General features: G+C 38.1%; 1 protein-coding gene across 4 annotated transcripts in view; it reads left to right on the top strand.

Annotated features, from left to right (window-relative positions):
- The window catches only part of RNGTT (RNA guanylyltransferase and 5'-phosphatase), a 200,984-nt gene that overhangs the window by 150,721 nt on the left and 33,103 nt on the right, over positions 1-17,160 (top strand). For all 4 annotated transcript variants that reach the window (XM_089530762.1, XM_089530763.1, XM_089530764.1 and 1 more), the window contains one exon: positions 13,078-13,178. In XM_089530762.1, coding sequence (XP_089386888.1) covers positions 13,078-13,178 — 101 coding nt within the window. The remainder of the gene's footprint in view (positions 1-13,077; positions 13,179-17,160) is intronic.

Below are 17,160 nucleotides of genomic sequence, written 5' to 3' on the forward strand. Positions count from 1 at the left end.
AGTGCACTTGGTCACCATGGCCTAGAGATACCAGGAGAAGTAAGGGTCTTGTTAGATGCAGGCACCCATCTTATTGCTTCTTATTTCAGTGCTGTGATACGTAAGGCAATAACACGATCTTTAAAGCCACAAACATACATACATGGGATAGTTCCATTGGCCCCACTGTACCTTTCTGCGCTGCATGGGCCTTTTGCATTATGCTGGGTGCTGACATGAGACCAAGCATGAGAGTCACAACTCCATCCATGCATACATTTGGTGGCTCAGTATGATATTTAGGAGGCAAGGCAGCTGGGCCATTTCAAAATTAACTTCCTGGGATTTTTTGCCTTCTGCTGGAGGACACCTATTGCTTTACTGATGGGCAAAGTGTGGTCCATGGATTTCATGTACAGTATGTGCCCCCTCGCGCATGGGGGGCGGGGAGGAATCACACTGCAACCTCTAAATTCCACTCCAATCCTCAATGTTCTCAGTTTTAAAATCTGTTGTGGAGATCACAACTGGCCATTTTATTCCATTTTATCCCCATTTTTTAAAGAACTGTCTGAAAAATGAAATTGCCCAATTTTGAAAACCAAAACCAAAACAGCACTTTGAAATCCAGGTGGAGTATCATTCTGCATATACTACATAAGATTAAGGCTGGCTTTCCAACTAGCGACATGGAAGTGACAGGCCAGATGAACTGTTTATTGAAAGACCTGAAAATCATTCATTCTTCTTCATAAATTGCTGTCTAAAATGTTTAGAATGATTGGGGTGGGAACAGTGCAACCAAGAAGAATCAATCATTGTAGAGACTTCATATAGATTTAATAGCTTCCCTTGTTCTTATCCATGGGAACATGCTGAAGATACAATGGTATCTACTTAGCTCATTTTGCTATTTCCTGAACTTTCAGGAACAGCAATCTGGAGATCTAATTAGTAAGCTTTGACTGTGATCTCTGCGTCAAAGCAATTGTCAATTCAATAGTTGTTTTGTATTAACTGAGCTCCATTTGCTTTCAGATCACATGAAATGGGCATAGAGTAGTTCTGTGTTAATGGGGCTCGGAACATCAGTTTTTACTGTATGACACTGTGACTGCTGTAACTGGTGGTAACCATACACGATTGGGGCCCCTAAAAAGAGGAACAAAACTTTCACATGGTATTGGCTTGAAAGGGACACTCATTAAAGCAAAATGATAGATTAACAGCTGATACATGCAGCCACAATCTTTACGTTTTTCCAGTGCAGAAAGTAGTAAACTTCAAATTGTTATGGCACATTACTAATGTTTCTTATGGGAGCTTTCATAGAAAACACTTTGTAAGTTGGGCAGACTGAGCTGCAGTAAAATCTTTACTGTCCTAAACACACACACATACACACCCCTGTAGTAATTTTTTTTAATGATAAAATAAAATAGAGGTGGGAATTGTTGTTGGACTGAAATCATTGTTGGACTCCAGATGATGTTGGACTGAAACACCCAGGAATGTATTTTGACTGTGATGGGTAGGGCTTCTGGGAGCTGCAGTCCAGCAATATCTGGTGGGCCGCGGTAGTCAAAGATTTCCATGCCAGTGGTGCAGTGCATTCACTCTTGGTATTCTACCTGTATTGGGAGAAAGGTAGGATAAAAATAAATAGTTGTTGTTCTTGTTAACCACCCTCAAGTCAGTTCGACTCATGGCTACCCTGTGGATGGATATCTCCAAGACTCCCTATCTTCCACTTCTTTCTTTAGTTTTTCCAGATCGATACCCATAATCTCCTTAATGGAGTCCATCTATCTAGCATGTGGTCTTCTTTTCTTTCTCTTTCCTTCCACCTTTCCTAGCATTACGTTTTTTAAAATAAGTTTTGTCTTCTCATGACGTATCCAAAGTATGACAGCCTCAGTTTAATAATCTTGGCTTCCAGGGAACTCTTAGACCTGATCTATGTTAGGACCCATTAATTTTATTTTATTTTATTTTATTTTATTTGGGCTGTCCATGGTATCCTCAGGACTCTTCTCCAGCACCACATCTGGAATTAATTTATTTCCTTTTTATCAATTTTCTTAATAAAATACAACTCTATTTAGTCATTTAGAGAGATTTCAGGCATGATATGTTCTACAGTGCACTTGTTTGTCAATGGTATTCTCAGTGCTGTTCTCTAGCACTACAGTTCAGATGAATTTATTTTTTCCTGTAGTCTTTTTTCACTGTCTAGCTCTCACATTTGTACATGCTGATGAGAAATACAATGACTTGGATGATCCTCACTTTGGAGTTCAGAGTTATGTCTTTACATTTTATGATCTTGTCCAGTTCTTTCATAACAGCCCTTCCCAGTTCTAGTCATCTTCTGATTTCTTGACTGCACTCTCCATTCTTATCAATATTTGAGCCAAGGCATGGAAACACTTTGACTATTTCAATTTTCTCATTGTCTAGGGTGAATTCTTGTAGAGCTTCCATGGTCGTTATTTTTTGGGGTTTTTTTTATGTTCAGCATTAATCTGACTTTGGCACTTTCCTCCTTGACCTTGTTCAGTAATTGTTCCAAGTCTTTGCTTGTTTCTGCTAGTAGGAATGGGTCATCTGTATATCTTAGGACCGGAACAGAGTGGTAAAATATGCTGGCTTCCCAGTGGCTTGGAGGTGTGGCGTACGCACAACACACTCCTCCAAGCTGGCAGGAAGCTGCCATGAAGCCACTTGGCCTTTTACACAGCGACAGGTTTCAGAACTCCAGTGGCATGGCGTTTAGATGGCATACGCTGCAGGAGTGCTGAAAAGCTGCTGCAGTGGTGGAAAGGGCACCTTTTCCCCCAGAGCAAACAGGAGTGGCATTTTGCTGCTTCTTTTTGTGCTGGAAAAAGCTGGATCAGGGCTGCGGTGTGCAGTAGCTGCAGCCCTGATCTGACGCTCAAAGGGGTGTGTCATGCCGGCCCTTTGGGCCAGTCTGTTTCACCCCTTTGTTTATTAATGTTCCTTCCCCCTATTTTCACTCTTCCTTTCCTTTGAGCCCAAGCCCGCTCTGTGTATATTTTCTACATATAGATTAAATGAATAGGGTAATAGTATGCAGCCTTGTCTGATCCCTTTGCCAGTCAGGAACCATTCTGTTTTTCGGTATTCTGTTTTGTTCTTGGGTAGCTCTCCTTTAAAGTTGGGAATAAAATTAATTTCCCTGACATAGAAATTTCCATCTTGGGGTAAAAAATACTTTGATGATAAATACTGTACTGAAGGTGCAGGCCATGTGATAAAAATAGGCCTATTTTACACCAGTTGTTCCAACTAGATTTCAGTATGTCCTAACCCTATAACCCCAAACAGAAATTCTGACTTGATTTTGATTTCTGATTGTATTGGTAGTTATTAATTAAAGCAATTTCTGACTTGGCTGGCAAATATTGATCAAGACAGTCAGGTCTTTCTGTTATTTAGCAGAAAAGCGGAGTTTTTCGTACCTTTCTCTTTAATGCAGGGAATGTGTATACGGGAAAGTGTTAAGTCGGATTAGAATGAGGTTTAGATATTCTACCTTTAGCACTACTGCTAAATTCACCATAACATATTCTAAACCAGCAACTGCCACTACTTTATGATTATTTCCTTTATCTCAGAGAAGCAGCACTCTTAGTCTAGCTACTGGAATTGGTTATGCTGGCACTCTCCCTGCTTTACAATTACTCTCCACATATGACTTCTTGAGACTTTTTTCCTGCTCATGTTCCCATTTTTTAATGATGGGATGGAACAGAGGAATGATGGGTCACAAAAAAAAAAAAAAAAAAAGAACACTGATACATTTTGTTGCTGTACCCCCCCCCCCCCCCCCGGAAATGTGAAGGATTTCAGCAGAGAATTGCTTTATCAACCAGTAGATGAATTGTAATTTTAAATATAGGTAGCTATAAGGTTTTTTTGGTCATGTTTCCATTTGCTCAATGGAATATTAAGAAACACAATTAATATGCATGTAAAATAGGCTTATAAAAATGTGAACCAGGCTGGTGAGGTTTGAGCATTGGACGATGACTCTGGACACCAGAGTTTGAATCCTGGCTCAGCCATGTAAACCCAGTGGGTGACCTTGGTTAAGTCACACACTCTCAGCCTCAGAGGGTGGCATTGGCAATCCCCTTCTGAAGAAACGTGCCAAGAAAAACCCGTGATAGATTTGCCTTAGAGATGCCATAAATCAGAAATGACTTGAAGGAACACAATTACAGTGCACCTGCATTTTACGCCGGTGTGGCATACGCAGCTTTCAGCATACGCTGAAAGCCGTGCCGGAAAAGTCCCTCATACACCCTGGAAGAAGTAATGGGGTGTGTGTCTGTGGTGCGTGCAAATGCAGCCGCGAGCCCCGTTAACTTCTTATGGGGTTCCAGCCTGCGCGGATTTCCCCTTATGCAGAAGGATTCGGAACGGATCCCTACGTAAGGGGAGGGCCCACTAAATCCTCAGTGAGGCCTGAGCTGAAGAAACATACATTTAAGCTCTGTAACCACTCTGATGAAACTCCATGATAGTTTGCCTTAGGGTTGCCATAAGTTGGAAACGACATGAAGGCACACAAGAACAACAAGTACATTGTATAATGAAACCATGGTGATATAATAGTTTTTCCCCAAAGAAAAATTGAAATATCACAAAGTCTTTACATCTGTTCATTATTTAATATGGACAGAAGGTTAATCTAGGTCTACTTTAGGTCTCTGGCTGGTGCTCAGGAGATTGTGAAAGCTTTCTAGCTGTTTGACAGAGCAACAGTATGACCCCTTCAGTCCTAAAGTATACTGCTGGAATGGAGAAGGCTTAGATAACAAGATGCAAAGCTTTGTATGAAGGGACTCTGAACTCTTCTCTGGGATTCAGACCAAATTACTGGACTCAGTATTCTAAGTGCTTGACTTTTACACCAGACTTCAGCCAAAAATTGAATAAACAGTCAACAAATGCATGCAATGCATGATCATTAGACTTCTCAGAAGTACAGAGGGTATTGGAAAGTTGGAGAAGGGGAGGAAGACCAAGGTAAAATTCCCCATAGCATCTCTTTGAGATCATGGAATACTGGTTCATCCTTGGAAGAAATAGTATGAAAACTGCCATTGTGGAGGGAAAATGAAATGGAGTGACTGGAGTGAAAACCATAACAGCTCAACTCCCCACAACAAATCTCCCCTCTTCCTTTTTTTGGGTCTTATCTGTACTGGCTAATTTTCGAAATCTTATTTGCTTGTCATGGTTATTAGAATTCCTTGCAAATCAATCTTTTTATGCATGTTTCTGTTACTGTTTTTATGTATGATAAATGTGCATGTCTTTCTGTAACTGATGAAACAGAGAAATTCAACGGTGGTGTTTGAATTTACTCCCATGTTATTTTAAATTTGAAAATACATATTATTTTAAAATCTGATTTGTTCACTGTCTCCTGTCTGACATTTCAGTCTTTATGCACAGCTAGGATTTATCAGGAAAGCAGCAATGAACAAATTTCTACGACCCACCATCTACTCTGTCTGTAGTAAGCAGAAGCAGTAGTTCATGCCAAGAGATTTTAAGTGGCTCTGAGAAATATATTAAACTTTCTAAAGAAATCTCTGTGAACAGTAATAATAATGAGTCTCCCCTCTTTTATAAGAGATTGAGAGAGAGAGAGAGAGAGATGCAAAAGATAGAATCCATGTATTTTTTTTCTCAGTTTAGAGTTAATGAACTAAATTTAAATTTATATTTAGTAAATCATTATCGCTGCCATTTCTTGATAATGCCACCAGGTCCATATAGATAACAGAGTGACTGATACAGTGTTTAGATTCAGCCTTTCCTTGAAGTTCTTTAATAAGTTATACGTTGAAAGAAGCTGTATTTGGCAGTTTAGCATATATTTTACAAATGCTCCCACTCTCAATAATCTGCAGTCATGAAGGAAGATAGAGGGGATAATCAGAATTACTTCATTTAAAGGAAAGTGCCAGTTTAAGATAAACATCTCAATCTTAAGGCTACTATTTTATCTTCATATCAAGGTATTTCTTGCAAGCAAATAAATATTAACATTCATAAGAGGAAGAAAGGGAATAGTAATTTCCTATGATAAATTTGCAGCTTGTAATGTTCTGTGGAAGAGAGGAGACTTGGTTTATCCTGCAGTTTATTTTCGTAATAGGGATGGGAATCAAAATTTGGAAGCATTTAGTGAAGGGACTCTTGAAATGGATAGCAGTAAAGGAACACTGCTGTTTAAATTGTGCAAATCTTTTCATGTATGCCGGTACCAACTAAATGCCCTTTGCCAAAGAGACTTGACCAAGTGAGACTAATGAGTTGAAGCTGCTCAGTAACTTTAGTTTTTATATTTTTCTAGAGGACTAAGGCAAAGGTGGTGGTTCAGCCAGGAAAAGAAAGTAATTTTGCTACTGTGATTCTCCCACTCTCCTCAAATAGACTAAAGAGTGTAAGGACACAGACAGTCTAGGGCAGATTGCTGTTGATTAAGACTCTTCTATCAAAAGTGTCGGTGGGTAGCTGAGTAGTTCTTTATATACAGCAAAGAAAAAAATTCTTTCAAATTTTTTTATCCGTTCAATCACATTATTTTGATTAGGCTCTTGGAATTTGCAATTCTTTTTTTTTTTAATTTTATAAAAAATATTGTTTAAAAAACATAGAAACAATCATATACAGTCGGCCCTTCTTATACACGGATTTAAGCATACACGGTTTGAAAATGTTCCAAAAGAGTATAAATTTACCTTGATGTTCCATTTTTTATTAGGGACACCATTTTGCTATGTCATTATACTTAATGGGACTTGAACATACACGGATTTTGTTATACACGGGGGATCTTGGAACCAAACCCCAGCGTATAACAAGGATCCACTGTACATACGAACATTTACCCTACCTATATACATCAATATAGGTTGAGGAATTTTCAATTCTAAGTATAGTATTCTAATTATGGAATTATTTTTCCCATTTGGAATTTTCAGTTCCAAGTATGGTATTCAAATTATAGAGTTATGTTTCTCATTTAAGAAAATATTTTCAGGGGCATATAAAGCTTTAATATGTATTATAATAGATGGCGGTATATTGAAACACATGGCCGAAGTCAACCAGGTTCTAACATCTTTGGAGGTAAATTGTTGTCCACTAAATCAAAACTTCCTTAATCTGGAAAGAAAGGCTAGAGCTCCCTTCTGCCTGATTTTTGTTCTCTCAGCTTTCAAAACTAATCTAAATCTAATTTCTAGCTCAGTTCCTAACTGCTGGGGCAATGGAGAGCTATCCATTTGGAAAATATTTTAGCCTCTGCTTTTTAAAACATGGCAGTTATATTTGCTGGTTGCATGTGGCTCTTGACCACAAATACCAACTTGTTTGTGTTTTAGGGTATTGGGGGAAATTCATATGTAATTTTTAGAAGCTACAGAGCAGTAAGGCTCTGAGGTGTTAAGTCCTTGGGCATTTGATATCGGTGGTTGTTCCCTTCTTACTGTTAAAGCCTTTTGCCCATAGTGGCACTAAGACGGCAATGTTTAGTGTGTTTGTTAAAAATTAGATTGTGATTATTACATAGCGCCAAAAAGGAATAGGATAATCTCCAGGTGTCTGTTGTCCATGGTGTTGTCTACACGAGCCAAATGGCCCATCTTCCACCTAGCCTCATGTTGTCTAGTTTAGACAATGCAGGCCAAAACACTTGTGGCAGGATCAGGCTTGATCCAGCCTGTTTAGACACAGATCCAGAAGATCCAGCTCGATCCTGGGGAAAATAGATTTTACCTCAGAATATAAAACACCTGTTTTTTTTTGTGAGTTTCCTTGAAACACTACTTCACAATAAGGCTATTCACACCCCCACCAGTGCTCCTCACCTTAACAGCTGGCAATCCATCTGCAAAGTCCCACAGTCACCACATCTGATGCAGAAACAGGCACCTGGCGATGTGGATGCAACCAGGCCCCCCACTTTCATGTCAGACGTGGCAACTGGGGGCTTCACAGATAAATCGTCAGCTCTTAGGGTAAGGAGTGGTGCACTGGTGAGCTATCCATCACCATGCTGATCCAGGGACCAAACAGGCTTGGCCTGAACTTTCCTGTCCCATCCGCATGGGCTTCATAATACAAAATAATAGTCAGCACTAGAAGAAGAGAGTGTACAAACAGAATAGTGTTCGCATGAGGCCCGTATTTCAATAATGAAGTGAGAGACATGGCAATGGGATATGAAAATAACAAAGAAGGTGGAAGTCCCTTGTCCTTGGTATTGAACATTGCATTAATAGTAGTGAGAATGGGAAAGCCTAGGGTGTGCATGCAACCTATAGTCATTAGGCATCAAGGGGAATAAGGGGAGATTACTAATTGAGCTGATTATTCATTTGGTTTTCTCATGACGTATCAGGAGAGATGCTGATTGTTAACAGGGTTCAGTGTTTGTTTTTCAGTGGAGAGTTAGGATACCTAAAATGGTCCAATTGAATCTATATTTAAAAAGTTTACCATCTGTCTGTCCAGCACACACTTTGCTATGTATATGGTCCATTCCTCACATCTGATACATACAGTAACTGTGAGGTTATGGGGAGAGAGGCTGCTCCAGGGTCCCCCAGTTTGTTTTGAGGAAGTGGATACTTAAACCCTGTGTCTCCCTAGTCTTACACCATACCTCTCTTCCGAGAGTCATGTGGAGTACCAAAATGCCTTTATGACTGCTATAAAGGCCATAGAACCATAGAGTTCTGATCTGAACAATTTCACACAAATTCCAGCAAGATTTGAGTGAGACAGTTCATATATGACATGTATGTTTTTAAGGTAAATGAGTAAATATATATTTTAAAAACACAGGAAAACACAACATTGTGTCCCAACGAAGTCAGAAGTGGCCAAAACTAGTGCTCTTAGGCTTTTTAATTTGCCTGTATAGTATAAATAGTTGCTATAATGGAACAAAATTAAATAGTCAGGGAGGAAGCAATCTGAGATAGAGAAATGTAGATTATGCTGCAAATACTCCTTTGCAATAGATTTCACAGCTGCTCCTTATTCTTATTCTTATTATTATTGTCCACTTAGAGATGAGTTTGCTTTGTTTTCAGAGTGTGAACATTTTAATTATGGGCATTGCATAGACTGCAACTTTCAACTGCTGCTTGGCTATACTATAAAATCTTATAGAATATATGGAAATTACTTAATTACTAGCAATTATATCTTAACAATAGGGATGGAAAGTACACTGCTTGGCAGAAAGTGTTTCACTAAAGGCATGACTTTCACAATGGAATATATCACTGAGTTCACATCTGTAATGTCTTGTATTCAGCTACCAGTGATGGTCTGGTTTGGTTTTCCTAAAAACAAGTTTATTAAATTAATGTTTTCCTAATTCTATTCTGGGGATTCAGTGAGTTTTTGGAAAGCTATTAGGGTTTTCTCAGTGAAAATAGCAGTAATGGCAAACAAGCTTTCCTGGACCATAGTTTACCCACGGCTTCTGATTTCCCCTGCAACTGCAGAAGAGTAACGGTGTTAATTTTAGAGCATATCCTCAGTTCAGGAAGAATAACTGTGAGTTCCAACAGCCTTGATCAGTGATCTATATGAATTATGTGTCCTAAATGTTAATCCTGCCATACAGGTTCAGCCATGCACTACTAAACTTGTATTCTCTTCCTGTCAGTATGAACTCCTTTTAATCTGAAATCTTAAAGTACAGTAGATAAGATGAATACCTTTATTCACTGTTTAATATTATAAATCTCAGTGGTACAAGTCAACTGTGTAACGTTCCAGTAGCATAATTCAGGCAACAGGTTTTAATTACAAGGTACTTGATTTCATGTTCCATAAGAAATCTCCCACTAGCCATTTAAGTAGGACACAGGGGAATATTGGTAGTTCAGATGGCAAAAATGTACTACTAATATAGCATGTAATGTGTTTGGTAAAACTGTTAAGCATTTTTTTTATAGACTAAAGCACTCTATAACAGTTTACATGTTGGGGGTGCTATGCCTGGTACTGATCTTGATTGCTTTCTGACAGTTGTTTTCAAATGGAATTTTCAGATAGTAATGACTTTCTTCAGAAATTAAACATGTAGGAGATCAGACTTAAAAGTTCGCTCCTTCTGGTACAACTTCTTTGAAAATTACTTTATACTTAAATTTTAAACTATGCTCTTAACAGTCATGATTTTGAATATTTGTTGCTCACAGTATTAATCGGATGGAAATAAAGACCCAGCTGTGAAGTGCTCAAACCAGTTAAAGTAAAGAAGATAATAGAAGATCTCTGCAAGTTATTAGAAATACTGATAATGTTGGAAATTTTGTAGTCCTGTTGGGTAAGGGAGGTTATGAATCAATGCTTTTTTATGTCGATATTGCTGTCACCTTTCTTCATAAAGTAGTTTTAGGCCTGAAGTATTTCATCAAATTACATTTGAAAACAAATTAGGAGAACTCTAGCTTTGAAGTGAATAGTGAGGTATTTATTTAGTAAAGAGTCTTTCTGCTTGGCTATTATAAGAATAAGCAAAGCAAATTGTTATTAGCTTTTTTCAAGTTGTGTCCCTAGGAAATATTTTATTTATACATGCCTGCAAGCATTATATATTTCATTTTTTGTGTAGGCTGAAGTGTTATATTAATTACTTAGGTGAGTTAATGGATTAAATATTTTTGTTACCCCCAAAGCTGCTTTACATAACAGGCAAAAGTTGATATATTTTAATGCCAATTAGAAAATTCCCCTGCAAATGGTAAGATGATTTTTTTCAGAGCAGTGCATTTTCTTTTGAAGATAATGCTTGTTACAACACACGTGCATCATGTAGGAACAAATTTGCTTCTTGTTTCAAAAGAGTAGTATTCACCAGTATACAAATTTAAGAAAATTTGAATTGATTCATCAATTAAAGCCTATCTAAGGCGTGTTACAAACTGCCCAAAATGGGCGGTCTGCCGCCGCCGCCGGTTGTTGCGTCCGGGAACCGCAGCAGCCAAACCACGCGGTTCCCGGGCGCAGCCAGAAAGAAGCGCCGAAATGGTGCTTCTTTTTGGGCCCCGGAAGTGGCGCCGCAAGGCGCTAGTTGCGCACTCATGGTATTACTTCCGCCGTGAGACGTCCGGACGCTATGCATCCGTGATGTCAAAATGGCGGCCCCCATGTGGACGGGCGCTGCCATTTTGTATGGACTCGGTCCGTACTAGGGTTGAGGGGCGTCAGGAAGTGACGCCCCTTCTCAACCCGAACATGCCCCTTCTCAGCCCTAGCACACCCCTTTGGCGCGTCTGTAACGCGCCAGCACTTTTAAATGAAGCTTATCTGTCAGTAGACTATTACTCTTGTTGAGATTTTACCCACACTGGCTATTCTAAAACATAAGCTTGTCCTCTCAATCTGCACACCAGGAACACTAGTTACTGAATTGTATTGTGGGCACTATGGTAGGAATAATCAAGGACAATATAATGGAACTTGCCAGGGTATCATTTGTTCTGTCCCGCAAGACAGCTTGAACCAGTGAACTTCAGACTTTTGCAAAACAAAAGAAAACCTAGTCTGCTTACATCTATATAGCATCAAGATTCTAGCTAACCAAAAAGTGGTATATTTCTGATTTAGGACATAAAGATGCTGGACACCATTATCATTACAAACAAATTAGCAGAACTAGCAACTCTGCATGTTGGACTCCTGGTGAGAGAGGTTTAGAAAAGAGAATGCACAGCTATCTGCAAACATTATCATACTTACACAGTGAACAATTTGTGGAAGATGATGGATGATGTGAGGATGGTCAGTAGTTTACAGCAATGTCCTATATGTGTCTACTCAGTAGTAGTTCTAGCTGAGGTCAGTACAGCTTACTGTTAGGGGAGTGGTTATTGGAGCATAGCCTAAGATGGCTTTAATTCATGCAGGGTAGCTCTGTGAATGGCTTTTAGTCATGATGGGTAGATAGAATCAGAGTTTGGAGTGAATTGTACTCTTTGAGCCTAAGACTACAGGAGCATTCTCATCCATTGGTGAATGGTTGCTTTTAGTTACTGCTAATGCAGTCAAAACTGCTGCTATCACTGAAGAAGTTGCTGCTAGAACCAGAGTTAATACTGTTGTATTGCTTTCCACAATAATGCATATTTATTATTTTATGTACAATATGATTGGTGCACCCAAGAATATCCATTCAGTTTCATAGGTACTCCTTGAAATTATGCCCCCCCCCCTTCAAGACAGAATGTTCACAAAACCATGTCACATACCATTGCAGGTCATCTCCAGTTCAATACTTGGAGAATGGAGTGGGTGGGTTAGATTTTGTTTGCACTTCATAATTCTATCCCTCTTTAATTTACAATGTTCTTGAAATAATCCCAAGAAATTAAACAATCTGTTTCTTCTTTTCTTTTGCTATATGACTGGTGCTAATGTATAATTGTAATACAAGCTGATCTTAAAAAAAAATTCTCTCAAGATGCCAGCTACAGATGCAGGTGAAGCGTCAGGAATAAACTCTTCTAGAACATGGCCACATAGCCCGAAAAACCCACAAAAAAATATGGATGCTGGCCATGAAAGCCTTCGACTTCACATTTAAAAAACATTTCATTATTCTGTTACTTTTCAGAAGTGTACATTGTATTATATTTATTAAATGTGTAATCTGTGGGATAAAGTCATAGACACCCATAGTTAAACTTTATCAAATTTTGGCTTGGGCATATCTTCATGGATTGGGAGCAGTGGAACATTTACCATTTTACTAAGTACATCTGATTGACATGACAGCTGTGTGTGGTATACACTGATCACCACATAATCCCATTACCAATTTTGAATAATCACATATGGGCAGGAAACTCATAAACATACCTCATCTTTCACATACTGGTTCTAATACTTCCTGTGTCAAGTAGAAAGTAGAGGATGTTGTAGTAAAGATGTGGCCTTATAATTATATTTGCAAATACTGAAAAAGCTATGAAATGATGGTTTTTATAGAATGAAATAAGTTTCCATTAATTCTTCTTAATTTTCTTTAAGAAATATAAGCCTGGACGATGTGATGACATTTTGAAATGGAAGCCACCCAGTCTGAATTCGGTGGATTTTCGCCTAAAAATAACAAGAGTTGGTGGAGAAGGGTATGTAAACTCTCCCAATTCATCTTCCATATCTGTAATATAAGATATACCTCATATGCCACTTGCTGCCTGGAGAGCTAAGGTGTAGGAGTATGTTGTTGGAAGAATAGGGCTGTACTTGGTAAATAGGGTGATGAAACTGGATGGAAAAATTGCACATGAAATAGGCAACTGAAAATGAGAGGGATGGGGAACTGAAATGCCTCAGTCAGATTTGGGAGGACACAGAGTATGTGGGGAGAAAGGCAACAAAGAGAGGTGAGAAATAATTGAAAGATCCTAGAAAGTGGGTCTGGAGAAAAGTTACACATGGAATCTAGATTTCAAATACCTTTCTTTCCTATATTCAAAATTGCATAGAAATAAACTGCCATCTGTACTTGGAGGGAAGGAATTGAATTACTAACATAATTGTTAGTAAGAATGTGACTCAAGGGAGTACAGAACATGAGATCAACTTCAAAACACTAGTTTAAAAATGATCAGTGAAATCTTCAACTGATCATCTCTAATTCTATTATAAATTGAAACATCTGGTTTGAAAATGCTGTTTTTCTGATGCTTAGTTATTTCTATAGTATTTATTTATTGAATTTTTTGAACTATAAATACAAAGAAAGAAAAATAAAAATAAAGCAGGAGAGTACCTAGGCCATGAACATGAGCTAGGCATACAGATTTATATAATCTTGCTATATGTCCAAAATACATTTTCTTGAAGGTGCTTCTGCAGAATATACAGTCGGCCCTTCTTATACACAGATTTTTTATACACAGATCCAAGCATACATCGTTTGAAAATGTTCAAAAAAGTATAAATTTCAACTATCAAACCTTGATTTTCCATTTTTTATAAGGGACACCAATTTTGCTATGTAATTATATTTAATGGGACTTGAGCATACACAGTTTTTATTATACATGGGGGATCTTGGAGCCAAACCCCAGCATATAACAAGGGTCCACTGTGTGGTTGAATGGTGAATGTTTAATTTCTGACTGTGGAGTATTAATCATTAATTTAGCTAATGTAATCCAACAGAGTCCTGCCACCTTGTGTGTGGGTTTCTCTATGTGCCTTCCAATCACTTGTTGACTTTTGGCAACCCCATGAATTTCATAGGGTTTTCTTACACAAGGAATACTCAGAGGTAGCTTTGCCAGTTCTTACCTCTGAAATATAGATTATAGCACCTGGTATACACTGACAGTTTCCCATCCAAGTACTAACTAGGGCTGACCCTGCTTAGCTTCCAAGATCAGATAGGATCGGATAAATACCAAATTTGCAGAGATATAATTTAAAAGTACATGTGCATATACAAATGTCAAATATTTTTCTAATTAAAAATGCTTCAATATCTTCTACTATAAAGGAGGAACAATTGAACAGATCAGATGCCACAAAGAAGGATTATCTGTATTATATAATCAGCATTTAGTTGAAGTAGACAAATTCTTTCTAAAAAGCTATAGTCATATCCAGAATGTTCCAAATATCAATTCTTGCTGAACCAAAGTTGGTTGTAAATCTAAAGAGATTTAAGAAATTGAAGCTAGAGCAGTTTTCCTTTATCTGACTTGGACAGAGCAGTCTAACTCTGGCATTTATAGATTATTTGATTTGGAGTTAATTGTGTATTCATATGTGTGGTGCAGAGTAGGCTGTATCTAATGGTGTCCATCTGCCAGAATTTACTATCTGCATGGATTCCCCCTGATTAAATAGGGCTGGAGGACCTGCCAGTGCAGATTTATAGGGGACTAAGTGCAAATCACAGGGAGGAAGACAGGAGAAGTGAACATTTTGTTAAGTGAATGGAAGTTGGTTTGGATGTAACACTGTATCTGGGTGAATCCAGTAACATCAAAAATCCACCACAGTGATACCTTTATTGGGACAACCAAAATGCATAATATACAAGTTTTTCAAAATGCAAAATACTTCCAGTCTCAAACATTTTGGATAAAGGAAATTCAACCTGTACTGCTGACAAAAAGTATTTCTAAAATACAACTGGAGTCTGTTTTCAGAATGTTAGATGGTGCTTTTGAAATAAGAAATGGAGACTCTGCCAAATTCTTCATTCAGCATGAAAAAATTGATTTCTCTTTTGTTTGAAAGTAAAATTTTGCAACAAGGGACTATGAATGAAAAAGAGTCTGTTTTATATTTTTTCAATATGAAATGATTTGCTATTCCTATTGTCTCTGAAGGTTATATCACTGATACTTTAAGATAGAGCAAACGTTAAATGTAGGCTTGGTGTCTCAAAGTGTTAATTGCTCATCTCCCATAAATAGGTGAAGGTTTTTTTTCTCTGTGTGTGTTCTTTTTAAAAAGCACTACAAGTGTGGCAGAAACTTTGAAAATGTCCCTGAAAATAGCAGAAGTGTGAACAGAAGTGTGAACAGACTTGACACAGAATCAAGTCTAATACTAGCCATCACAAAACTTGCACATTTGACACAAGATCAAGAAATTCCTAGATTTGACAAGTTGCTTGATAAAATTGGATGCATTTCTCATTTGCTGAGCATATTTCAAAGTGGCATGATATTTTGTAGACAAATGAGAAAATTCACATCTTGGCAGAGATCTGGAGTGCTACCAGAAGGAGTACTGAATTGCTTCATATAAGCTGATGATTTCGACAGATGTACAGAGACGCATGCTTATGTAGCTGTAGATGTAGAAATGTTGTGTTTGAAATTCCTCTCCATTTGTATTATCACATGAAATTGTTGAGAACCTTGAATTATTAGGCATCATGTATTCGAACTCCTGAAAGGAAAGATTTGACTAAATGATTTGGAAATATTGTAGATTCATGTACATGATTGTAAGGAGAAACAGAGCATGGGGGAAATTACAAAGTTACGGTTTGCTGCATCCATCAGCCACCTACCAAAGTTTTTACTTGCAGTATACATATAGCTACAGCTTGATTTTTGTATGGACTCTGTTAAAGAATGTCTTGTGAACTTCTGTCCTCATGATAGGTAGATTAGCACAGAGGAACACTCTGTAGTAATTATGAAAGGATACTTTGAAGCTTGGTATGAGGGAATCATATATAATACAGGAATATAGTATCTACTCTTAACGTCTTAAATCATTTATAGAAAATATTCTTTATAATAATCTTAGAAAAGGGAAATTGTTTCGAGATTCCAGTTCTTTATGTTATGTGATATTACTTAACTAGTATTTGTTATTTCCTTGAACATTAGAAACACTTTTTTCTGGTTTGCCAGAATCAAGTGTGTGCATCAGCATGTTGAAAAATTAGAATTACAGTGGGCCCTCTTTATCTGTGGACTTGCCATCTGTGGATTTGAGCATCCACGGATGGCAAGCGCCGCCATTGGGGACAAAAGTGCAGAGTGCTGTTTAGGCCTGGGAGGTGACACTAATACATTCCCTTGAGTGGATCTTTCCCCCCTTCTTGCCAAAGCTTTAAAGGCCTTGCATGTTTCTACTCCATTTTCTCTCGATTGCTATACATAAAGCATTGTAGGAAATTTTCTTTGAGTGGATTTCTCATTTCTTCTCAAAGTCTTTGCTTTCTTCCTCTCTTTAGTCACAAAGGTTCTGTTTCCTTTTTCCATCCACTCTTTGTTATTGCTTTCTTTTGTGCAGCAGGATTGTGGGGAGGGGGGGGGGCTCCTATATCTGACTCCATCACCACTTTCCTAAGTTTTTATGGAGTAATAATGCATTAATGTTCATCCAGGTTGATAAAAGTTTACAGTAGGCTCTTGGTTTCTGCTGGGGTTTGATTCCAGGACCCGACCCCAACCCACATGGATATCTATGGATGTTCAAGTCCTATTATATAACAATAACATAATAAAATGGTGTCCCTTATATAAAATGGCAAAATCGGGGCTTACTTTTTGGAATATTTCTGAGCTGTGGATGGTTGAATCCATGGATGCGGAAGGACCAACTGTACTAAATGAACTCGGGAATGAGCTT

The sequence above is a fragment of the Sceloporus occidentalis genome, unplaced genomic scaffold (assembly GCF_023333645.1).
Source record: "Sceloporus occidentalis isolate IW3139 unplaced genomic scaffold, rSceOcc1.0.p SCAF_6, whole genome shotgun sequence".
Lineage (NCBI taxonomy): Eukaryota > Metazoa > Chordata > Lepidosauria > Squamata > Phrynosomatidae > Sceloporus > Sceloporus occidentalis.